This window comes from Pseudonaja textilis, chromosome 1 (genome assembly GCF_049901715.1).
Source record: "Pseudonaja textilis isolate UNSWEBS1 chromosome 1, rPseTex1.2, whole genome shotgun sequence".
Taxonomy (NCBI): domain Eukaryota; kingdom Metazoa; phylum Chordata; class Lepidosauria; order Squamata; family Elapidae; genus Pseudonaja; species Pseudonaja textilis.
This window is the reverse complement of record NC_141990.1, coordinates 141,948,035-141,974,324: the sequence shown is the minus strand read 5'-3', so window position 1 is coordinate 141,974,324 and position 26,290 is coordinate 141,948,035. Positions and strand designations below refer to the sequence as shown.

The 26,290-nt window shown below is 38.5% G+C and overlaps 1 protein-coding gene across 1 annotated transcript in view; it reads right to left on the bottom strand.

Annotated features, from left to right (window-relative positions):
* The window catches only part of MFSD2B (MFSD2 lysolipid transporter B, sphingolipid), a 31,213-nt gene extending 9,117 nt beyond the window's left edge, over window positions 1–22,096 (bottom strand). Inside the window, exons 1-6 of the mRNA XM_026710356.2 lie at window positions 21,765–22,096; window positions 14,134–14,259; window positions 11,687–11,811; window positions 5,566–5,689; window positions 3,774–3,852; window positions 888–1,036 (exon numbers count right to left, since the gene is read on the bottom strand). Of these exons, the coding sequence (XP_026566141.2) occupies window positions 888–1,036; window positions 3,774–3,852; window positions 5,566–5,689; window positions 11,687–11,811; window positions 14,134–14,259; window positions 21,765–21,902 (741 nt within the window). The 5' untranslated portion in view covers window positions 21,903–22,096. The remainder of the gene's footprint in view (window positions 1–887; window positions 1,037–3,773; window positions 3,853–5,565; window positions 5,690–11,686; window positions 11,812–14,133; window positions 14,260–21,764) is intronic.
* Window positions 22,097–26,290: the final 4,194 nt, after the last annotated feature.

The window sequence follows — 26,290 nt, the reverse complement described above, 5'->3', positions numbered from 1 at the left end:
GGCCTAAACAAAATAGAGCTCTAATGACAAGCAACTCTGTAAGTAAAGTCATTAGCTTGTTGGTAGAGGGCAGAGGCGAAGAACTGTCAGTCTTATCAGGGGAAATCTCTCTTCAGTTGCCTGCATGACCTTATCCTTAAAACAGTACCTCTCCTCGTCTTCTGAAAATCTACTGGACTAGATGCAGTCCCTGCTGAACTCAGTCTGTCAAAGATAAAGTTTAAATACCTAAATTAAAATTTACAACATAACTATATATTAGGACGTGAATGGAAGAGCCAAACCAGTTGCATTTGAAATAGCAATAGCACTTAAGACTTATATACCTCTTTGCAGTGCTTTACAGAGTCAGAATAGTGCCCCCAGCAACCTGGGTCCTCATAAGAAACATTTCTTGGTAAATTCCACTAAATTCAAATGCGACTTGCTTTGCAAAAATATTTTTAAGATCTGAATCTATTACATTAAATGTGTCCTCCACATTCCAGTGTAATGTAGCTGTTAGCTTTGGAAACCTTATTCAACACTGCCACATAGCTTAAGAAAGTGGGAGAGGGGGTGATTTTAATTGAGTAGCTCTTAGTAGACAAAATAGAATTCTTTTGTTAGTTCAAGGTCATAGAGTGTGGCGCAGGCACAAAAAGGGACTTACTTTGGGATTGGTTCATGTGATGTGATGATGAGGGAAAAGGGGATGGCTTATAGTCTGGGACATTGTGGGAAGCCTGGGAAACTTTTAGTTTTGAGATTTCACAGATGTGCCAGGTGCTATTCTAATAAAGGTACTTTTGAGACGATGCCTGTCTTGGAGTTACTGACTAGAATGGAGGTTCCTTGGAATGCTGCCATTAGCATTGTAAAAACATTAGGAAATGTTCTTGACTTACTCCATAAGACACATCTAGGACTTCAGAGCTGTTTTGTTGCAGCCCAATAGTTTCATTCTGGATACAGCGACTAGAAGTGTGAGCACCGGCAACTATTTGACCATGTAGCGTAGCTCCAATCAGTGTTCCAAGAACTTCAAATGCCATTCCTTTGGGAAGAAAACAAACCGCATCTACAAATCTGGGTTGTTTAATGAATGCTGAACCACAGGCACAATTTAACAGAGTTGGAAGGGAACTTGTAGGTCATCTAGTTCAACCCCCCACCCAGGTGGGAGACCCTACACCATTTCTGACAAATGGCAGTCCAATCTCTTCTTGAAAGTTTCAAGTGATGGCGCTCCCACAACTTCCGAGGGCAAGCTGTTCCATTGGTTGATTGTTCTCACTGTCAGAAAGTTTCTCCTTATTTCCAGGTTAAATCTCTCCTTATTTCATGGTTAAATCTCTCCTTGTTCAGTTTCCATCCATTATTCCTTGTCTTGCCTTTGGGTGCTTTAGAAAATAGATTGACCCCTTCCTCCCTGTGGCAGCCCCTCAAATATTGGAAGACCGCTATCATGTCTCCCCTGGTCCTTCTCTTTACTAGACTAGCCATGTCCAGTTCCTGTAACAGTTCTTCGTATGTTTTAGTCTCCAGTCCCCTAATCATCCTGGTTGTTCTTCTCTGTACTTTTTCTAGAGCCTCAACATCTTTTTTATAGTGTGGTGATTGTATCCCTCTGTTAATGCAATTTAGGATTGCATTAACTTTTGGGGCTGCTGCTGCACACTGCTGGCTCATATTTAGCTGGTTGTCCACTAAGACTCCAAGATCCTTCTCACAATTACTGCTAATAAGCCTATTATTAAGCCTATTAAGTTCTCCACAGGGCATTCAAAGTCTGCAGGATGGTGGGTGAAGCTTCCGGAGCAAAACCCCATCATTTTTATAAAAGCAGCACACCTTGCAGATTCTGACATACGCGTCCCTCTAGACTGCTTTCAATAGTAAAACAGTGGTTTATATGTATATTGCAATGAATATCAAACAGAACTGCAACAAGAGGAAGGGGCCATTGTAACATGCAGTCAGAAATTCAGGAAATAATATGGGCAAGGAAATAAAAAAGTGGGATTACTTAAAGACCAATGATTTATTACAAAGCTATCTCTTCCAGCATAATGCACAGACCCCAGAGAATAAATGGAAATCAACATGTCATAAATTGTCTCCATCTCACTGAGCCTCAGGCCCACACATTTCCTTTTCTCTGCTCCATTTCTTTCTAGGTTTCTCTAGGTGAACAGAAACTGCAGTTTGTCTCTGTGCTTCAATTGTTCAACTTTTGCCTGCATTTGCCCTTCAGATCAGAACTGGAATGAGTCACATAATGCTTTCCACTTACTCCAACCATATAGTGGGCAATAAGTTCAGAATTTGCAAAGGAAGTAAGGAAACTGAAAGGTTGTCCGAGTGTTTAGCTTGCCGTTATATGTGAATGAACACCTGAATTGTTTTGGTTTTCAAAAACTTGCTCAAGAACATGCTAATATATGAAGCAGCATGAGGGACTGTGGGTGAATGTGGAATGATGATTTCCTCCCTAAGAAAACGAAAAAGCAGATCTACAACACAGTGCACTTTGTAGTGAGTTCAAAAGATATTTCCTCTCTTGCCATTTTTACCTAAGTTAACCTGAATTCTAAAAAAAAAAAAAAACTTAATAGCAATAGCACTTAGATTTATATACCAGTTCATAGTGCTTTACAGCCCTCTCTAAGTGGTTTACAGAGTTAGCATATTGCCCCAACAATCTGGGTCCTCATGTTACTGACCAGGGGTGAGATTCTACCAGTTAGCACCTATTTGCTAGAACCGGTTGTTAACATGCTAAGCAATTAGGAGAACCGGTTGTTAGAAGAAATTACTGGCCTAATCCTGTAAGGAAGGCAGGAAGGAAACATTCTGGGGTTGCTTACAGAAACTCTCCGTGCCTCTCCGTTAACCCTTATTACATTCTTGGCAGGACTAGACTTCCTGTCTCAGGAACTTCTCTGGAGTTTTTTCCCACTCTTTTGCTGCTACTTTGCTTGTGTGGAGTGACCATTCAAAGTTACAATGGCACTGAAGAAAGTCACTTATGACCATTTCTCACACTTACAACTGTTGCAGCATCGCCATAGTCATGAGAGGCCATGCAAGGAGATGCATGCCTTGATGTGAGTGATATTGAGTTGGCCACGCCCAACCAATAACATGACCACCAAGCCACACCCACCAACTAAGCCACACCCACAGAACTGGTTGTTAAAAAAATTGAATCCCACCCCTGTTATTGACCTTGGAAGGATGGAGGGTTGACCCAACCTTGAGCCTGGTGAGATTCGAACTGCCATATTGCAGGCAGCTGGCAGTCATTAGAAGTAGCCTGCAATACTGCACTCTAGCCACTGCTCCACCAAGGCTTAATGTCAAATTAGTCACCTTCTCTCTCTCATTTTCTCATTTTATTAGCAATATTGTCTTAATGTCATCAAAGGGATTTAACAATGAATAAAATCTCACCAGGATGGTCATTTGACTAGCCATTAGGTTTATATAGATAAAGTGATGGGGTGGCTCTAATGGCTTCTTTCTATGTCCCACAGAATGACCTTGTTGAGTTTCAGGACCTGTTTCAGGATATTTCTGTTTTGAGGCGGAAAACCCAAGGAGCAAATGGCATAATCTTTAGAATAAACTGAACACAGTTGAAAATAAAAGATGAACAAACAGCCTTCATCCTTTACAAACTTTCCAAGAAAGTTGTAGCCCCGTCCTAAGATGGAGCCCAAAGCTGCATCCCCATCCTACCCAATGTCCCCCACACCCTCCCAAAATTAAAAGCAGACTTTGAAACTCACGGTAGGCAGTTGCTGAATCACGATCGGCTTGATTTGTGCTCAGAAACATGGTGAGAGCAGAAAATGGCACCTGGTACAGCTATAGCAAAAATACTTAGCAGCTCTATCACAAATAGTTTAAAAAAATAAATAATTACGACATTTTCATTTTCAATCTGCATGGTGATGATTTGCATTAACTTTTGCTACTCATAACATGGAGGTATTGGAAAATTGTTAATAAGACACTATTTCGTAGCATAAAATTGTGTTATTATTCATTTTAAAAATCCCCTTTTTTCATCAGTGTTACGGGCAGCACACAAATCTAATATATAAAATAAATAAAAATCAGCATTATAGTATTATGGTGTTATAATACAATTTTTCCAGTGAATTGTGATATACCCTCACAATAGTGCCATGTAATCTTTACTTTTACAGGATTACAACATTATAGTACAATAATGTACGCCAACGGCATCACCACAGATCCCAACAAATGATCATCTGGAATGATCAATTTTGAAAAACAATTTTTTTACAGCATAACTGAGATAGTTGAAGTATGAAAAGTATCAAAAGGCTTCAGTCTCTCTCTGACGGTCTCAACAAATGCAATGTTTTTTTAAAACACACACCAATTGTTAATTGATCATCTATCTCACATATAACATATCTGCATAATCAACCTGACTTCCCCTCCACTCATAGCTTTGTCCCAATCTATTTAAATCCTACATCCTATTTAAATCCTACATTTAAATCCTAAGCTATTCTACGTATTGATGACATAAAAGTCACGCTTCAGTCATAACCTTAAAAATATGTCAACCAATAGAATCAAACCATCATTGGATGGAAATTCCAAACAACACAAAAACATCTTTTCATCTTCATAATAAAGCATTGGCATTCTGGGAGCATGATTCTTTTTCTGTTCAACCAGTTGGTCAACAAAGACAAAAGGCTAACATGCAGGGGTGGGATTTTACTAGTTTGCACCTATTTGCTAGAACCGGTTGTTAACATTCTAAGCAGTTCAGAGAACTGGTTGTTAGAAGAAATTACTGGCCTAATCCTGTAGGGAAGGCAGGAAGGAAACATTCTGGTGTTGCTTACAGAAACTGCCTCTCCGTTAACCCTTATTACATTCTTGGCAGGACTAGACTTCCTGTCTCAGGAACGTCTCTGGAATTTTTTTGTCTCCTTTGCTGGTACTTTGCTTGTGTGGAGTGACCATTCAAAGTTACAATGGCACTGAAAAAAGTGACTTATGACTGTTTTTCACACTTATGACTGTTGCAGCATCCCCACAGTCACAAGAGGCCAGGCGAGGAGATGCATGCCTCGATGGGCACGTCCAGCCAGTAACATGACCACCAAGCCGTGTCCACCCAGTCACATGACCACCAAGCCACGCCCACCAACTAAGCCACGCCCACAGAACCGGTTGTTAAAAATTTTGAATCCCATCCCTGCTGACATGCTATAATAGAGTTGGAAGAGACCTTGGAGGTCTTTCAGTACAATCCTCTGCTAGAGTAGAAAACCTTATTCCAGACAAATGGAAGTATGATAATTAAAAATACAGTGAACAATATCTTCTACTAGCTACTTTTGTTAAATCTCTTTGAATTGCTCAATTAATACAATAATCCCAAAGATACATAGTACTTCCCTTTTGGAACTATATGACTGAACAGGCAAATCATTTTATCTGAGAAAAATGTGCAATTCACTGATATGATAGTCAGAAATATATGATTGCTATATATGAAAAAAAAATGGTTTTCAGAACCAGTAAACTTACTGTACTCAGGGCTTGGAAAAGGCAATAAAAAGACAGATACCACAGAACTCGGTTGGATATGAAGGGAGGTAAGTACCACATCAAGATATAGGACACAATTGTGAATGGTGTGCAACCCAACAACCTGGAGTGAAAGCAAACAAGTATTCATGAAGTAAAATGGAAAGAATAACCCCACTCAGATAATCTACCCCTACGCAGAAGTTGAGAACACATGGAATAAAATAATAAATACTTCATAAATATTGAAATAAAACAAATCAAAACACAAACTGAAAGTATTGCTTTTCAAGTTACTTTTCTTCCCTCCTAGAAAGCAGAATACAGCCATTTAACATTTGAATGCACATCTTAGATTCTACATTTGATCATTTGCTAAGACAAAAAATATGAATGCTCATTTAAATTTCATTATAAAAATATCGTTACAAACGTTAAATATATAATTTCATAAACTCAATTATGTTTACAAACATAGAAAGGAAAGCTGACTGGCAAACTACAGATAACCACAATCATGATTAGTTTTAAACATGGTTATCATTTTGCGCACCCATGCCCCATGTACAGTACTGACATCTAAATGCAGTTTTTATGGATGTGGGCCTGAAGTCGCCTCCATTTATTTTCATGGCAACAATACCAAATAAACAGATCAATCAGTAAAACAGATTAAACAACCTTTAAATGAACTCATGCCTGGTAAATAGTTCTGTGTATCAATCAAGCTGGTGTAACATTAAGGGACAAAAGGCAGTCTATTCTAGCTTTACTGTTTGTGAGGGGTGAGCATCCCAGAGCATGACCTCTAGTTATAACAGAACTCTCCAGCATTCTTGTTAGTACACAATGTAATCAGATGACTATGGATGTTATTAACAAAAACTGGGAAGAATAGATAACACACAGATTAATCCCATCAGAATAGTATTATCAGAAGAGCACTTTTAACCATCCCATTCATGCAACATAGACAAGAATACATTATCACAAATAATGAAGAACAAAAGAAAAGAAAAAGGTAGAGTTCATGAAACAACTTAGTTCAGCATATTTGATGTTTCTATCTTGTTCTTAAGGTGGAACATTTTGGAGCCTGCTTATGAAGGCCTGTAGTGAAATAGCCACAATGTATAAATTAACACAATTCATATAATTCAGAGTAAAAAAAACCCACCACACAAAGTTGAAAGAGTCCCTCAAAACTGAATAAACTTTACAGATAGACCTCATGTAGCAATTGTCTTGTTTAGAGACTGTTCACAGTTATGATGACGATAAAAACTAATTTTGTAACCAATCCTTGCATTTACCCCCTTCACGGATCTGCAAAGCAAAGGAAGGCTGAAATAAATTCATAAGTACATTCACAATTTCACTTAGCGATTGTGTTGCTTAACAACTGAGTTGACAGTTCCAACTGCAGTTACTGAATGAGGAAGTACTTCAAAAGGACAACTGTGTGTAGAGATTATGTTAGGGGAATACCAGAATGGTTATGGGGTTCCTCCTACTTTTATGTCTTTCCAATTTGAGGACCCAAAATGATAAAATTATTTGGCTCAGGAGGTTTGTCTTCTTCAGAATAGACGTGCAAGTCAGCCTTCTGAGTGGCATACTTCTACACAAGCTTATGTTATCACCACATGTTTGATTCTATATCAAGCAAAACTGTCTGCTTCTAGACGGTTGCATTAATTAATCTTTTGATGCTTATATAAAGAATTAATCTGCCACAACAGCACTTGCCATGGCCAAATGTAGCATAATGGGGAAAAGAATTGATCTTCTGTGCACATTAGCATTCTGCCTTCCATACATTCCCAAACTTTTGGATGGATGGAAAGAATGTTTGCCAAATGAAATGAAATACACATATAAAGTCCCATCACATAAGAAGACATTTTCATGAAACCATCTATGTATTACTAAAACTCTTCTGTTGGCCTATTTGTAGCCTTCAATTGGTCAAAATGGTACACTAGACTAGAAGGCAACATTTTTTGATTCAAGGTACTTCAAATAATTGAAAGAACGCATCCAAGATTCAGGATGCATTACTTCTCTGTAATTGAAATTTCAAGGATTTTCACACCAAGTTGTATTTGCAAAGTTGGGGCCACTGCAGTGTTGCTACAATTGGACACAGTGATGGATCATAATTTCAGGCTATGCTTCCCAAAAACCCATAGGTTGTATACTGGGAAGTGGGAGGGCCTTATCTCTACTTTTTCCCCCCACCTCCCTCTAGCCAGTATATCCAATCAGCTGGTGGCAAGGCCCAACAGCTGCCCATGATTGACTGCTTTGGTACCAAGGCTGAAAACTGAGATCTCTTAATAGCTGTGGGTGGCAAGGGAAAGACAAGGGAACAACTTAGATAACTGTTAGTGTGGTAGGGTGGGCAGAGATGTACCAACAGTCAATGGATAAGCTCTCTTCTTTATTGGAGGGACAGTGGGCCTTGGAGACTCCCCAGAATGGGGAGGTACATTTTCCTCATGGTTTGCAACTCACTGTTTCCTAGTCCCTCAGCAAAGTGACAGATATTTCCATGGGTCATTTGAAGAGGTGGAGAAGAAGGCAACTTCACCAGGGCTCTGTCAAAGGTTGTAAGGAGTTGTTAAGTGATGGGTTGTTAAGTATAGATAGTCCTCGATTTATGATCACAATTGAATCCAAAATTTATGTTGTTAAGGGAGACCTTTGTTAAATGAGTTATGCCCCATTTTACGACTTTTCTTGCCACAGATGTTAAATGAATCACTGCAGTCGATCAGTTAGAAACCTGTCCGTTAGGTGAATCTGGCTTCTGCATTGACTTTGATTGTCAGAAGGTCGCAAAAAGTGTTCACACATGACCTTGGGGCACAGCAAAGGTCATAAGTATGAACCCGTTGCCGAGCATCTGAATTTTGATCATGATCATGGGGATGCTACAAAGGTCGTAACTATGAAAAACAGTCATGTCATATTTTTCAGTGCTGAGGTAACGTTGGACGGTCACTAAATGAACTGTTATAAATCGAAGATTACTTGTACGGATTAAAGAGAGCATTTAGAGTCAGTCTAGGGCTGTACATTCTTCCGTTATTATGTTCAGCAGCCCATTCCATTATTTTCTAAATCAGCTCCATTGTACCTAAAATTCTGAAAATCAACTAAAGACATATAAGGAGAGACATCCAAGGGAGATGGGAGATTAAGAAGTAAAAAAAATAATTTTATCAGGCAGACAGAGCATTATTCTATATTTATTTATTTAGTAATAGAATAATATAGAATAAAGCTCAGTCCACCTGATAAAATAGGTAATATCTTAAGGAATCTTGTACTAGAATAAATATGCTAATCTTATGGTATAATAAAATTATGTTGGGGTTTTTTTTTTGTGGAAATAGGGCATGGTGCTTGGCTCCTATGTTTACTAAAAAAAATACAGATGCCCTCAAGTAAAACTCAATTCTTACTGACTTAGGGAAGTGTCTTGCAATTACCTTCTTTTGCTTCTTGTTTTTAACTATTCAGTTTAGCAGGCAGATTTTATATCTAGCAGGCTGTCTTCCATCTAGGTATTAACCTGGATCAAATCTTTACAATCAACCAAGGTCAGCTATGTAATGCCGCTCGCTAAGGCTATTACAAAATAATTTCTTTTTAAAATTTAATTGTCTAGAGGACAACAATCTGTTTGAAAGAAAAACATTTGTAAAGTCATCATTTAATACAGTTTCTCCTGAGGAAAAAAGGAAATGTACAAGAAGCTAATCTACTCTACACTGCAGAACGTTGATAAGACAACAGTCAACCATGATAATGCTAATGTCTAGCTGTGTGGCACACTTTTCCTCTTTCCAATGTAGATTATCATTTGTAGAATACAGAGTCTTATAGAAACAGCAACAGAACAACAAATATTGTGAGTTGGTTTCTTTTTGAAAGAACAATGTTCATCATTAGTTCATTCGTTATGAGATCCTTTATCTTAGCCTAAACTACAAACATATAGAAGTTATTTGAAGAGGAAAGGAGTCCACTTTCATCCATACTAGGAGATTGGAATATGAATACAAATACATAAACTAATCAATGAAAAAATTATAATGAATAATAGAAAATGAAAGTGCGTATCTGAAAATAAATAAAAGAGGAAAATTCCCTGTATGTCCGATCAAACTTGGCCAATAAAGAATATTCTATTCTGTTCTGCTCTGCTCTGTTCTACTCCACTCTTACTCCATTCTTTTTCCATTCCATTCTGTTCAGAAATATGGCATGCAACAGAAGAAGCAGTAGTAAAGTTTCTAAGCAAGCTATGCTACATGACAATGTGACCAACTGGTTGGAAGAAGTCAATCTACATTCCAATATGAGAGAGAGAGAGAGAACAAACAAACAAACTATCATGCATTGTCTTTAATTTCACATGATAGTAAAATAGAGCTTAGTGTGACACAGACTTTATTAAAAAGAGATGTCAGATACTCAGTCTGGCTTTAGGAAAAGCTGAGGAACACAAAACATTATTTCTAGATGGCTAAGAAAGCCAAAAAAGCTAGTATGTGCTTCATTGATTATAGAAAGGCCTTGGATTGAATCAATAATGTTAAATGATAGAATATGCTTGGAAAAATGGGAATCCCAGAACATCTTGTGAATTGTGTGAGCTACAACAAGCAGTCTTAGAAATTACAGTGAAGGTACTGAAAGGTTGGACAGTTTGTGCCTTTTAGGATCAACCATTCAGAGGAAAGAAAGGAGCAGTCCCGAAATACACCAAACATTTGGTGCAGCCATCATTAAAGGCCTTCAAAAAGATATTCAGACCCTCTGATATGACTGCCTCCACAAAGAGCAGAGGAGGGCAAGCAGTGGTGTTCCCAGTGACACCAAAGAAATGAAAGCTAGACTTTGAAGAAGCACGGAAGGAAAATATTGTTGTTTTTGAACTTTCCTATTGGAGAAAACTTCAGAGAATATTCTGGACAATCTAGAAAATAAACAATTAGGTTTATCCAAATCCAAAGTTCTCACCAGATTCAAATTACCCTACTTTGGATGATCTAGCTCTGTAGGGAAGATTGTAATGCTGGGAAAAATAGTATGAAAGAGAAGATGAAGATAAGTGGCTGTTAAGTCTGGGCGGTGGGTCCCAAGGAGAGACGAGACTCAAAGTAGTGACAACAGCTCTTTATTAGGAAATTAGATACCGAGACAAGACTCCCAGCCGAGGCAGCTCCTTTTATAGAGCTGGCTGCGGCTAGGCAGCCTATGACATGCATTTGAGCTTGCCGCGCTTGGTTTTACCCAATCGCGGCAGCCGAATAAGAACCAATCAGAACGCTTAGTTTTGTCCAATCACAGCCCGGCTTTTCTTGACCAATAGGAATGCAGGCTTACAAGCCTGCTAGTATGGAACAGCGGCAATGTGGATGGCCTTGATTATAGTGGTGATGGATGCACCATTGGAAGACCAAGTAAGGAATTGATTTTCAGGGAGAAAAATATGGGATTGCTAGGAGTTTAGATCAATCTGACAGCACATAATCAATCAATCAATGAATCAATCAAATAATCTAAGAAATATACAGTTTCTTGAGAAATAAGGTCTGGAAAGATTTATCATCTATTTTCCCTTTTATAAATGATTAAAGAAATTTTTGGATTAGATTTCTAATTTATATTTTTGAATTGGAATTTAAGGGGAAAAAAACCTATTCCTTTATCTATCATAGCTTCAGACTTCCTAAACTGATGCCTCTATAACCGTTTTGCATATAACTCAACATGTTTTGAATACTAACAAATGATTTAAAATTGAAACTTTAAAAATCAGCAAATTAATTTATACCCATTTACCTGCAGACTAAAATCGGATTCATTTGATTTTAGCTTACATGTTGCTCAAAAAGTCATAGTGATTTCTAAATCATGATTTATTCTTAAGTGTTTTAGATGAAGCAGCCAATGTAGTTTTAGCGTGGTGTATGAACCAGGGCAAATAAATTCAAAAACATGTACCTGGTTTGGAGACCATGCAAGTGAATGAATGCATTTTAAAAAAAACAAAAAACAACTTCTAAGCCTTCAACAAAAAAGAGGATATATCAGCTTTGCTTACCAAGGTATGAGTTGCCCAAATCTGGTTCTTTTGCTCCGATTAATGAAGAACCCTGCAAGAGGATCTGCAGCTGCTCCACATACCCTGCCAAGGACCTGCACCAAGGAGGCCTGGAATGGAGGAATCTGAAAAAAAAACAAGCATCGGTTATGTGAAGTCCAACCTACTTATCTAAAGAAGGTATAAGTGCTAAATAACTTGGCCAAATCACAATATTTTGTCTTGTATAAAGCATGGATGTTTTTTTGACTCCGTTGTCCTATGAGAAACTTTGTTGATTTGAAATAATTTTATTCATCTGGAATTTGCTCCTATATATTTAAATAAATATTGTACCAGCCCACACTCTAAGTGTAACTAAGGGTTATCAAAAATAGTTTATCATTTTTACTGTCTGTGACATAGGACAGCGAACCTTGAACTGTGCTCCATAAATAACTTTCATTTGCTTTTTTTGTGTGTGTATGATGTCATATAATCCGCACACCATAAATTTTGGAGGTAGTTTTTCCAAATATTGGATGAACCTTACAGAAAAATTCAACAGAAACCACTTCAATATTGTTGGCATGAAAATTACATGATTGGTCCATAAAGACACTAACAGTGAAAGATGTGTGAAAGTGAAGGACAAACTCAATGTTAATCGCTCCAAACTTGATTGCAGAAAGTACGACTTCAGCAACGGAGTGGTCAGTGCCTGGAATGCACTTCCTGACTCTATTTATTTATTTGATTTATTTGATTTGTCAATCGCTTACAAGATACAGGTATAAGAATAAACATAGTTTTGAATACGTGAGATGGATACTTCTAAGAAAAATAAAAAGAAACAATAGGACAGGGACGGTAGGCACGATGGTGCGCTTATACACAGGCCTCTTAGGAAGGGGGTGAGGTCAATAGTGGACAGTCTAAGGTTAAAGTATTTGGGGTTTGGGGAAGAAACCACAGAGTCAGGTAGAGTATTCCAGACTTTGACCACTCTGTTGCTGAAGTCATATTTTCTGCAATCAAGTTTGGTGCAGTTAACCTTGAGTTTGTATCTATTATGTGCTCTTGTATTGTTATGATTGAAGCTAAAGTATTCATTTGCAGGTAGGACATTGCAATGTATGATTTTATATTCTATATTTAGATTGGACCAAAGGCGGCATAGTTCTAGGTTGTCTAGGTCTAGAGTTTCAAGTTTGGTGGCATAAGGTATTCTGCAACGAGTAGAGGAGTGGAGAACTCTTCTTGTGAAATATTTCTGGACTTTCTTAATTGTGTTAATATCAGATACATGATATGGGTTCCAGACTGATGAGCCGTATTCAAGTATAGGTCTAGCAAATGTTTTGTATGCTCTAGTTAGTAGTGTGATATTACCAGAGAAGAAGCTACATAGGATTAGATTAACAACTCTTAATGCCTTTTTGGCTATGTAGTTATAGTGGGCTCTAGCACTTAGATCATTAGAGATGAGTATTCCAAGGTCCTTACAGAGTTTGGATCATCAACAAGGTCTTGACTATTCAGCCTGTATTTTATTTTCTGATTTTTTTTTGCCAATATGTAAGACGAAGAATTTATTTGTTGAGATTTGAAGTTGCCATTTGATTGACCATTCTGATACATAGTCAAGGTCTTGTTGTTACATCCTCAAACCCCCACTCCTTTAACCTCAAACTATCCACTATTGGCCTCACCCCATTCCTAAGAGGTCTGTTAGGGGCGTGCATAAGTACACCATCGTGCCTCCCGTCCCTGTCCTATTGACCCCATTTATTTGCACCTATTTCCTGTATTCTTACTCACGTTTATACTTATAACAATTATCTTGTAAGTGATTGACTAATAAAATAAAATAAATAAAAAATAAATAAAATAAATGATTTAAAGGAGACTTTCCTTTATTAGATCAAGAGAGTGAACCTCCCTCTGCTCTCTGAATCATAGGGAAGGATAAATGGGGAGAACATGAAAACTGAGTTGGTGACTTTGGACCAGTCACTCTCTCTCAGCTAAAGTTACATCACAGGGTTGTTGTTGTGCAGAAGATAGGAGGTAAAAGGAGTATTAGCTATGTTTTCCACCTTGAATTATTTATAAAATAAGAAAGGTGAGATATAGATAAATAAAATAATGTCTCACCTTTATAATAATCAGCTCGTTATGGGAGGCAGGACAAACAAAATCTGGAAATTGTTTTGGTTAAAATAATATAAACTAACCATTTGTATCTTAATTGCTTCTCTGTGTATGGAATCTAGAGAAAACTGAATAAACTGAATTAAATGTTAAGTTATCACACATGACATGACCAACTATGGCCATAGCTTTCTAAGCCACTGTGAGCCAATGAGGGTGAGTTTATACTGTAATTTTTCCTTAAATAAATAAATAAATAAATCTCAAGCTTAAACTTGGAATCTGAGGATGTTCAGGCTTCCGAAAATGCTTACCTGAGCAATATCGAAGAGGTAGATTTGCAAAAAGAATGAGGTGGCACTGCTCGCAACCTGATTTGGAGCCCCTCCAATGCCATAGCATAGTTTGCTGCACACAGAGAGTTTGTCTTCATGAGCAAGCTGAAAAGGTGAGCAAAGACCAAAGAATTTGTTGAAAGTTCAGGATACGATTCAATATAAACTTGATACCTCCTTCTAATATATCAACTTTATTGAATACAAAAAATTAAAATATACAAATATACAGACTCAAAAAACAAAGATAGCTCCTTCTACGTAATGCATGAATCTGGCAATATAAAGACTTTATGACTACTGTCAAATCGTTCCTCACTTCTCTTCTTTCCTTTGGCTGTACGTTGCTTAACTTTTAGACTGAAAAAGAGACCTGAATATCTTAAAAACTGGCTCATGAATTCTGAAATGGATCTTATCAATTCTGTAATATATTTCAAGAATATTATTATTCTGTTGCTATGAGCATCCAACCAGCCCTCCCCACAATAAAATCTCTTGTACTTACTTAAATGAGTATTAAGCAGAGGTGGTATTCAGCAGGTTCTGACCAGTTCTGAAGAACCGGTAGCGGAAATTTTGAGTAGTTCAGAGAACCGGTAGCGGAAATTTTGAGTAGTTCGGAGAACCGGTAGCAGAAATTTTGAGTTGTTCAGAGAACTGGCAAATACCACCTCTGACTGGAAATTTTACAGTATCCTTCCCCTGCCACGCCCACCAAGCCACGCCCACAGAACCGGTAGTTAAAAAATTTGAATCCCACTACTGGTATTAAGTAATTTTAATTTTCACTGAAGTGCTATTTATGTAACTTCATATTTATGTGCTATTTGTGTAACTTTACTTTTATAATGTTTTATTTCTCTGTACAGAGAAATAAGCAAAACGGTTATAAGTAAAGTTACTCTGAATATTATTTTAAATATGCTAGATTATCCTGATATTGCTCCTATAGCTTTATAATAGTCCAGACAAAACAGAATAATATTGGAATTAGGGTCAAATCTGAACTGGACACAGATGTGGTCTGGTCCCAGTGACCAATCTAGATTGGATCCTGCAAGAACAAAAACATATTCATCCTCTTGTTTTTCATTTCATTTTTGGGAGGTTGTACCTAATATGCTTAACCAGCATCAGGAAAGCTACTCTAGATTGTCTGAAACATAACAGATAATCAGAGTTGGAAGGGACCTTGTAGGTTATCTAGTCCAACCCCCCACCCAAGCGGGAGACCCTACACCATTTCTGACAAATGGCAGTCCAATCTCTTCTTGAAAGTCTCAAGTGATGGCGCTCCCACAACTTCCGAGGGCAAGCTGTTCCATTGGTTGATTGTTCTCACTGTCAGAAAGTTTCTCCTTATTTCCAGGTTAAATCTCTCCTTGTTCAGTTTCCATCCATTATTCCTTGTCTGGCCTTCGGGTGCTTTAGAAAATAGCTTGACCCCTTCCTCCCTGTGGCAGCCCTTCAAATATTGGAAGACCGCTATCATGTCTCCCCTGGTCCTTCTCTTTACTAGACTAGTCAAGCCCAGACAAAAACTTATAGCTGGCTAATTGTTTCAAATTCAGAAGCATCCAAAACAAATATCTGGTGGGACCATGAAAAGGGACCTTCTTGGTGGTGGTCCCTTCTTTATGGAATATAATTCCCACCGAGGTGTGGTTGATTCCCACCCTGTTGCTTTTCCGAAAGGATATAAAAATGTAGCTTTGTCAGTGGGCCTGGAGACTACAAAAGGAAGTAAAACTGATCATGAGAAGGGGAAGTACAACTTATTTAAAGAGTTTTATTATAGGGTGGATTTTTTTAATTTTTTAAAATGTTGTAAGCTGCTCTGAGTCACCAATGTGTGCGTTGAGCTGTTATATTAAATTTGCTAAATAAATAATTCTATTGAAAGAGAGGACAAACTTTTTGAATCTGTTAAAAGCAACATGGGAATTGGATATAAAAGTCCCTTTACTTTTAATTTTATGGCTGACATAAAGAGCATTGGAGTCAACATTGGCCAAAATTAGAGAAAACTCATTTATGGTAAGTATTTTATAGAAGTTACTTAACACCAAGGAAACTTAACAAGATGAATTCTAATATAAGATCAATGTACTGGAGAAAATGTAAAGAAATGGGTATATATCTTTGGTTTCTTTTAAAGTGGTTCAGTCTTCTTTGATGGAAATTTTATTAAAATGGACCACATCACAACCCAGGCTATTGTATAAAATCTTAAATTGGTCTATTTAAATAGTAATAATCTAAACAACACCTGGAAATATTAATCTTCACCTGATAGTACCTGTTGCAGTCAGACAACCCTAACCCTAATGGAAAAGTTGGTTGAAAAAAAGGTAATATCATAACAATACAGAACATTATTTTTACTTCACCTGATTTAAAAATATTAAGATATTTTGTTGACACAGCAAAGAAATAATGATGCTCTATTCCCCAGCTCCAGGTTCCAAGATAATCTAATTAAAATTATGTGGATTTTGTTTCTGCATATATATACTCTGTTATATTGTTAATTGCTGATAAATTCAAGTAAAGAAAAAAAAGGAGACTTCAAACTTTAACAAAAAAAATCAGTCCCACTCAAGGTAATGGATTGCCAAGGTTAAAAAATGAAACATCTGTTTTGCACTAGACGTCTGCTCTTATTCCTCGGTAAGAATATGAAAAATAGCAAATGGACTAATACAACTAATTCAATTAATACAAACAATGGAATTTATCATAGAAATTAAATCCCACCGGATACAGTTATTTCTCAATCTCAAATAACATTCTGTCTTATAAATAATTATCTGCCCCCACCCACCCTGATGACAGAAAAACAATACAGGCAAAACTCGAAAAATTAGAATATTGTGCAAAAGTTCATTTATTTCAGTAATACAACTTAAAAGGTGAAACTAATATATGAGATAGACTCATTACATGCAAAGCAAGAGAGTTCAAGATGTGATGTGTCATAATTGAGATGATTATGGCTTACAGCTCATGAAAACGCCAAATCCACAATCACAGAAAATTAGAATATTGTGAAAAGTTTCAATATTCTAGGCTCAAAGTGTCCCACTCTAATCAGCTAATGAAGCCATAACACCTGCAAAGGGTTCCTGAGCCTTTAAATGGTCTCTCAGTCTGGCTCAGTAAGACTCACAATCATGGGAAAGACTACTGACCTGACAGTTGTGCAGAAAACTACCATTGACACCCTCCACAAGGAGGGAAAGCCTCAAAAGGTAATTGCAAAAGAAGTTGGATGTTCCCAAAGTGCTGTATCAAAACACATGAATAGAAAGTTATGTGGAAGGGAAAAGTGTGGAAGAAAAAGGTGCACAAACAGCAGGGATGACCGCAGCCTGGAGAGGATTGTCAGGAAAAGGCCATTCAAAAGTGTTGGGGACTTTCACAAGGATTGGACTGAGGCTGGAGTCAGTGCATCAAGAGCCACCACACACAGACGGATCCTGGACATGGGCTTCAAATGTCATATTCCTTTTGTCAAGCCGGTCCTGAACAACAAACAATGTCAGAAGCGTCTTACCTGGGCGAAAGAAAAACAGACCTGGTCTGTTGCTCAGTGGTCCAAAGTCCTCTTTTCTGATGAGAGCAACTTTTGCATCTCATTTGGAAACCAAGGACCCAGAGTCTGGAGGAAGAATGGAGAGGCACACACTGCAAGATGCTTAGAGTCCAGTGTGAAGTTTCCACAGTCTGTGTTGATTTGGGGAGCCATGTCGTCTGCTGGTGCTGGTCCGCTGTGCTTCATTAAGTCCAGGGTCAACGCAGCCATCTACCAGGAGATTTTGGAGCATTTCATGATTCCTTCTGCAGACGAGCTTTATGGGGATGCTGACTTCTTTTTCCAGCAGGACTTAGCACCTGCCCACACTGCCAAAAGCACCAAATCCTGATTCAGTGATCATGGGATTACTGTATTTGATTGGCCAGCAAACTCGCCTGAGCTGAATCCCATAGAGAATCTATGGGGCATTGCCAAGAGAAAGATGAGAGACATGAGACGGAACAAGGCAGAAGAACTGAAGGCTGCTATTGAAGCATACTGGTCTTCCATAACACCTCAGCAGTGCCACAGGCTGATAGCTTCCATGCCATGCCACATTGAGGCAGTAATTGCTGCAAAAGGGGCCCAAACCAAGTACTGAGTACACATGCATGCTTATACATTTCAGAGGTCCGATATTGTTCTATGTACAGTCCTTGTTTTATTGATTGCATGTAATAGTCTAATTTATTGAGATTGTAGATTTGGGTTTTTTATGAGCTGTAAGCCATGATCATCTCAATTATGACAAATCACGGCTTGAACTCTCTTGCTTTGCATGTAATGAGTCTATCTCATATATTAGTTTCACTTTTTAAGTTGCATTACTGAAATAAATGAACTTTTGTACGACACTCTAATTTTTTGAGTTTCACCTGTACTATAGCAGGCCTGAAATGCACTGAGTAAGTCAAGAAGACTCAGGCATTCAATTCAGAGGTTTTTTTTAAAGATCAGAAATTAGTCATTTATTTTACTTTGAATGGTGAGATGTCATGAACTTTCCTATTGTAACTAATGAAAGAGATTGTTTCCTCTTTTTAAAACGTATTAATTGATTCACATATCATGGTAAGGAATCCAAGTCTGTGAATAAACCACTATTGGACAGGTTCACACACTGTTTGCAAGCTGCAGGGTTTAGATATATTCCAGATGTTAAGCCAACATTAAACCAACCATTTGAAGCCTTAGCACAATGTATGAACCCATTAATTAGAGGGTTATACCTTGAATTTATTCAAAATACCATTTGCATTTGCTTGTTTGTGGCTTGAGAGGTTGTGGGAAACTCATTTATTGTGATATACAAATCATATTGGATGGGCCCAGACAAATACAGATAGTACTCAACCTACAACAGTTTGTTTAGTGATCGTTTGAAGTTGCAATGGCACTGACGTATGACCATTTTTCACATTTACAACCATTGCAGAATCCCCATGGTCACGTGATCAAAATTCAGACGCTTAGTAACTGGCTCATATTTATGACGATTGCAGTGCCCGGGGTCACATGATCACATTCTGCAACCTTCTGACAAACAAAATCAATGGGGAAGCCAGATTCACTCAGCAATTGTGTTTATCAACTGAATAACGGGAGCAATTCATTTAACAACTCTGGAACAAATGGTCATAAAGTGGGCTAAGACACACGTAACAGTCTTACTTAGCCACAGAAATTTTGGGCTCAACTATGGCTGGATACTGCGTGAATCCATCCAACTAATTTATTCAGCAAACCATGGCAGAGCACAATAGTTTGGTATAACTTATTTGAAGTACTACTGTACTAAGCTAAAACACTACTTAGGGCAGCTTTGTGACCCAGATATTAGAGCTGTGGCTTCATACGTTGCATTAATCCAAACCACCATCATTTGATAACTTAAGTATGAGCCAGTCACTATCCTAGCTGCATTAAGCCGAGGTTTGTTTCACCACACTTTTCATATTAACTCCATATGTTTCATCATATTCATATTTCTTTTGAGTCCACAAGGTGGTAAATCCTAATCAACTACTTTACATTTTTGTGGAATGTGAGAATCCTGTTGTAAAGCAGCCAGAGGTTTCGAAGAAATTGTAATTTGAAAAGGCATCCCTCATGCAAACCAAGAACCAAATTTGTGTCGGAATAAATCCCCATTACCAAGAATATTGAAAAGAGCACCATGGGCTAAGAGAAATGTGGTGAATAACAAGAGATGTTTAAAAGTACAACTTCCTTGGTCTAAATGTGTGTGTGTTTGTATGTGTTGGTGTTTATGAGTTTTATAGCTGAATGACAAAAACAAATTCCACTTGATATATAAAACAAAGAACAATTCATCAGTTATAAGTTGCTAATGCAGCTACTCCTGTTCTTCATTATTATCAGACTGGTCCAGTCAGGGCTGGAAGGAACAACAGAATATGGAGCTGTCAGATAAAATTGTAGGCCAGCCTTATCACCAATGCCCGTAGACCCTTTCTTTGAGCATTTGTCTTTAAGAAAGTATTTCATGAACTCACAGTGCAAAGACGACTTTCTAAAAAAAAATTGCAAATGAGTTTTAAATGTATAATCTACAATCCAGTTTGCCTATTTGAAATGGGGAGTTAGTAATTCTAACTAGAGCTTATTGAAAACAGTTTTAGAAGAAAATTTTAAATTGCAGTACAATACAGTACGGTTTTCTTTGCAGCCCTCTTACTGAGATCTAAATAACACCATCTTCCTCATAATTATTAACGTAATTCACTGACATTCCCAGCGTTCAACCTGGCTTGTCCCTGGATCATAGACTCGGACCTGGTTCATGCTCATATAACTATAGTTTGTTGAATGCATCACTACGACTGTGCTTAGCCAAAAACAAACTTCTTTACCCGATTACCCCAATACCTTTACCTATACAAGGATCTGGTTTAACTTAAAGCATGTTTCTATTGCTTAAATTCTTGAAAAGGACAATGATTTCCCCCTTTTATAATTCTGAAGTTTCAAGATACGCTTGTTTTTGTATCGTTTTGAGGATGAACCCTCATTTCGAGGATGAACCCAATGTCCATTGCTATCGTGGAGAAAAACGCAGAGACTGAAAAATTCTATTCCCCCCTCCTCCCCCAAACCCCCCACATCCCTCGTGGTCTGTATTATTCAATTGGAATAACCTCACCATCATAATGCACTCTTTTGGAAGGAGTGGTACCTAGAGTTACATATTGCACTAAGCCGTATTATGCTCATTTCACCTTGGTTTAATATTGTTGGGTGACTATAGGCACTGTTAAGCTTTATAGTTTTAGCCCCCTTGGAAATGATGCCCCCAAAATGAAGGGGGCCTAAATGCCCCCTTGAAAAGACATCTCCACAACAGATATGCCAGCCAGACCTCTGGTCAAGGAAGAACTACTTCCATTGTCAGCAGTTTGATCCCTTTTAAAGTTCATCTAAAATCTACCCTCTGGAGCTACTTCAATCTAGTTCGGCATCGTGAAAGAACAAAGATGGAGCTTTTGCCTCCCTCAGGTAACAAAGTTTTGATGACAGTACTTGAATTCCATCTTTCCACCAACCTCTTTTCTTTCATATATCTTATCTCCTATTATCAGATGCCCAGCTGAATAGCCTCTTCTTAGTCCCCCAAAGGCTAAGCACGATTTAATCCACGAAAGGGAAACCACCAGAAACCAGGAGCTACGGGCCAGATCAGTCAACTCTGAGGAGTCCTGTGGAGAAAGTCAATGGCGAATCTCCTACAGTTGTCAAGAGATCAACATTAGGACGTCATTCGTGCTCCAAGGATTCCTGGACTACGGAATCTGCACCTTTTTCCTTCGCCGTCTTGAAAGGATTCGGAGAATTGGATCCTAGGCAGAGGCTAATCTTTGGGATCGACTCTCCTGCTCGAGCAGGGGGTTGGACTAGATGACCTCCAAGGTCCCTTCCAACTCTGTTCTAAAGCAACCACCCGCAACTTTGAAGCGCGGGAACGCGCCTTGGAGAAGCCGGACAGCTCAAGCCGGAGGAACGCGAGACTCACCCCTTCGACCGACCGTCCCAGCGACTGCTCCGGCTCTTGAAAGGGGCTGGGTGGCTCAGCCGCTTGCCATGGCGGGCTCGGGGGCAGCTTGCCTCGTTGGCCCCGCGGCGGATCTTTGGCTCCCACACCTGCCATCATCCCAGCTTTGAGAGTAGCCTCTCCAGCTTTCTGCCACCGGCTTTTCGGCACTTGATAATCCGGGGCGGGACCGATCGCAGGAGGGAGCCTGGCGTGGAGAGCGCTGAAAAGCGCGCCGCTTCGCCCGTTAGAGGTTCGCCCGGAGAGCTTTCCCGACCCGTTCAGGAGGACGCGGAAAGTTCCTGTCCCGCGGAGGGGAGGCTCGCGTCTTCTGGGAGGGATACCCAGCCTGCAACCCGCTCAGGAGCCCTTGCCTTCCACTTGGAGCCCAGAGCCCCGTGCGAAAGCAGGCATTTTATTGTATGTCTGTATGTCTGTATGCATGTATGTCTGTATGTATGTATTCATGCATGTATGTATGTATTTATTTATTTATCTATCTATTTATTTAATTTATGTATGCATGTATGTATGTATCCATTTATTTATCTATTTATTTAATTTATGTATGCATGTATGTATGTATCCATTTATTTATTTATCTATTTATTTAATTTATGTATGCATGTATGTATGTATCAATTTATTTATCTATTTATTTAATGTATGTATGTATGTATGTATCTATCTATTTATTTATTTATTTATTTATTTAATTTATGTATGTATGTATGTATGTATGTATCTATTTATTTAATTAATTTATCTATCTATCTATCTATCTATCTATCTATCTATCTATCTATCTATCTAATTAATTTAATAAATAAATAAATATTTATCGTTTATTTGCATTGCACCCAACGAGTCCCAAATCCTTCTCCCTTTATAAAGTTCAGGCTGCCCGCCAGGCACTGTTTTATTTCACTACATCCAAATGTTGCTGCCCCGGGGCATGCGGGGAGGAGCGTTCGCGCAAAACCGGGAAACCCGTTGGCGGGTTTGCAAACCTGCCGTCGTACGGCGGGAGCAGTCTGAGGTGCGCGGGGACGCAGCTCACGGCGCTTCATCTTGGAAGTCAACTTTGCAGGAGGACGCTGGTTGCAACGAGTGGAATGCAAGCCACGAGGGATGGGTTTACAGTAAAGTACAGTACACCCTTTACGGTAGCGGCTCCGTTATATGTGACCCTGGCGTTAATTGAATAAATTTTAAAAGTGTTTTTTTTCCTCCCTCCTTTATTTTATAAATAAGGCAAGGAACATATCAAACACACACCACCTTCCTCTTCTTATTTCCCCCCCAACAACAATCCTGTGAGGTGGGGGTCGGGCTGAGAGACAGCGACTGACTGGCCCAAAGCCAGTGGGGCTTTCGTGCCTAAAGTAGGATTTAGAAATCACAGTGTAAAGGTAAAGGTTCCCCTCACACTCATTACAAAGCCAAAGAACCAGCAGTCTCTGTGGTCATGGGACCGGTGTGACTAAATGCTGTTACCCACCAAAGTGATCCCTATTTTTCTATTTTTTACATGCTTTAGAACTGCTAAACTGGGACAAGTAATGGGAGCTCACTCCATTGAGCTAGGGATTCAAACCGACAAGCTCAACATGTTAGCCATCGAGCCACCCTGTAGATGGTACCTTCATCACTCCTACGAGATTTTCCTGTGCTTACTGGAAAGACTTGGCAACCGTCTCTATGTGTAATGATACTGTTTTACGTTCAGGGGTGGGATTCAAATTTTTTAACAACTGGTTCTGTGGGCATGGCTTAGTGGTCATGTTATTGGCTGGGCATGGCCAACTCAATATCACTCACATCAAGGCATGCATCTCCTCGCCTGGCCTCTCATGGCTGTGGGGATGCTGAAACAGTAGTAAGTGTGGATAATGGTCATAAGTCACTTTTTTCAGTGCCATTGTAACTTTGAATGGTCACTCCACACAAGCAAAGTACCAACAAAAGAGTGGGGAAAAACTCCAGAGAAGTTCCTGAGACAGGAAGTCTAGTCCTGCCAAGAATGTAATAAGGGTTAACGGAGAGGCAGTTTCTGTAAGCAACCCCAGAATGTTTCCTTCCTGCCTCCCTTACAGGATTAGGCCAGTAATTTCTTCTAACAACCGGTTCTCCGAACTTCTTAGAATGTTAACAACCGGTTCAAGCAAATAGGTGCAAACCTGTAGAATCCCACCCCTGGTTACGTTACAAATGCAAACTATATATGAACATATTCCCCAGAAATTAAGACTATGGGGGTGTTTCTCCCCCCTTTAATTTACTCTTTCAAAATTGGAAAGACATTCTAGATTTTCTGAGAATGTATTGCAATGGGTCAGACGTAGTTTTTCTTTTCTTTGAGGGGGAAGTCACTTGTTCAAATTTACATTCCATATTTCCATCGGTAATTTCCAACAATATTCCACATTTTAAGCACTTGCAAATGTGAAGTTGTATTAGCGTGGAAATAATCCATTTTTTTAAAAAATTAATATTTCTCTTCAAATGTCAACTTTTAACTACAAAGAATTCCACTATGGATACAAATAGCCTATTCTACATCCATGCTTCAGCTTCCTAATTCAATTTTGTACAGAAAATAAATGTAAAATGTAACTTTGAGAATATTATATTATACAATAGGAACAATTCTCAGTTTAACCTGTAATTCCCAACTAAGCATGATTACTTCTTAGTACTATTAGGCTTTGGACTAAAGTTAGCAAAACTGAATTCCACATTTGTCAAAGGTGGCAATCCATTCGTGTTGGTGGAAATACCAAATCTGAAACAGGTTTTTATTCTTTGCCCCTTTTAATTGCCCGAGTCTCGACTTGGGATGAACACAGAAATTGTTGATTTTTCAGCTGCAAATTTAACAATGACACCTTCCCCAAATCGCAAGATCTGTATGCTGCTATGGCTTTGACTCTTAGCTCCTTCTCTCGGTCACTAGCTAGAAGTAATTTGCAGATGGATAAAAAATCATACACTACACAAAGCCTTATTTTGCTTTACTCTGGTTTATTAATTGGCTCAATTTATACAAATAAAAGTAAAACTAAGCATTATACTTAGTTTGAATCTAGCAAGATCTCTGATGTTTAGCCTTGGGATGCAGAAAACCCCCATGGCTATCCAACAATACGCATTGCACCATCATGATGCATCAGCAGGCCACCATAACCTACCTACACTAAAATGAAAGATGTAAAAAAAAAGGTAAAATAGGCAACTTCACAGGATTTGGAAATCCCCCAAGAAGTATGGCGGCACAGTGGTTAGAATGCAGTATTGAAGGCTAATTCTGTGGACTGCCAGCATTTTGATCCTGACTCAGCCTTCTATCCTTCCAAGGTTGGTAAAATGAGGACCCAAATTGTTGGGGGCAAGAGACTGACTCTGTAAACAGTTTAGAGAGAGCTGTAAAGCACTGTGAAGTGGTATACAAGTCTAAGTGCTTTTGCTAAAACATAGTTATCTAGAGACAAAAAAAATACCGGATGTATACTTTGCTAGGCTAAGTTTTATTCAATTAGTTAATAAGTTAGCCATAACTGGCTGGGTTCACACATCATTCTTAAATTACAAGCCAAAGTTCATAAGCTAAAAGGCCTTGGTTCACATACCACAATAAGGGAGAAAAAATTAAATTGGATGCATATCCAGCCATGCAAAAGAAAGCAACTTTTGCTCAACAATGGAATTCACAAATAAGGCCACGTTAACACATCCTGATGGCAAAATCCCATTTCTGATGTATTAAAAAAAAACACCAAGTATTAGGGAATAATTTGTTTGTTGCTTTTGCTGCAGCACAGAGGGAGAAAGGAAGCCTTATTGCTGAGATGGATCATCAAAGAAAAAAATGTCCCAGCTGCAAAGCTCGCTTATATTCCTTAATTTAATAAAAAAAAATTGAACATGATAGCAGGGGCGGACTTATTTATTCAGTTCTAGTTCTGTCTAATGTGGCAGAATCCATGTTTAAGTTCCATATAGTTGTTTTTATTGTTCCTGAAAGTGACCTTGTCAGGTGATCAAGAGCAGGACATTTTAGAATATCCATGTTTGAATTATCCACAGAAGGCAAGGTGGACTCTCCTGTGCAGGTTGGCCCAATTGTGACTTGCCGCCTCCTCCTCCTCCTGGCCATTTCTCTCAATCAACAGCTATGAAATATTAGGATTCTGCCCAATTTCCTTCTTATCCCCTTTTCCTTTGGATATGAGGCCAGATTATAATTTTTGAAGGGATCATTATTCTTTCTTTCGTATCCAGCATTTTTAAAATGTTAGGTTTAATAAATGAATGAATTAGAATAATCTTGCAGATAGGATGACTCAATAATACGGTTCCACTTGATAAAGCCCAACACATCAAACCAACACGATAAAAGGTATTTCTAATGATTTCGGACTTTTTAAATGACAAATTACTACTTGAGCTGGAAATTTCATAGAAATGTCTTTGCAGAATTTTGGCAACAGTACAGAACTGGTTTGCTT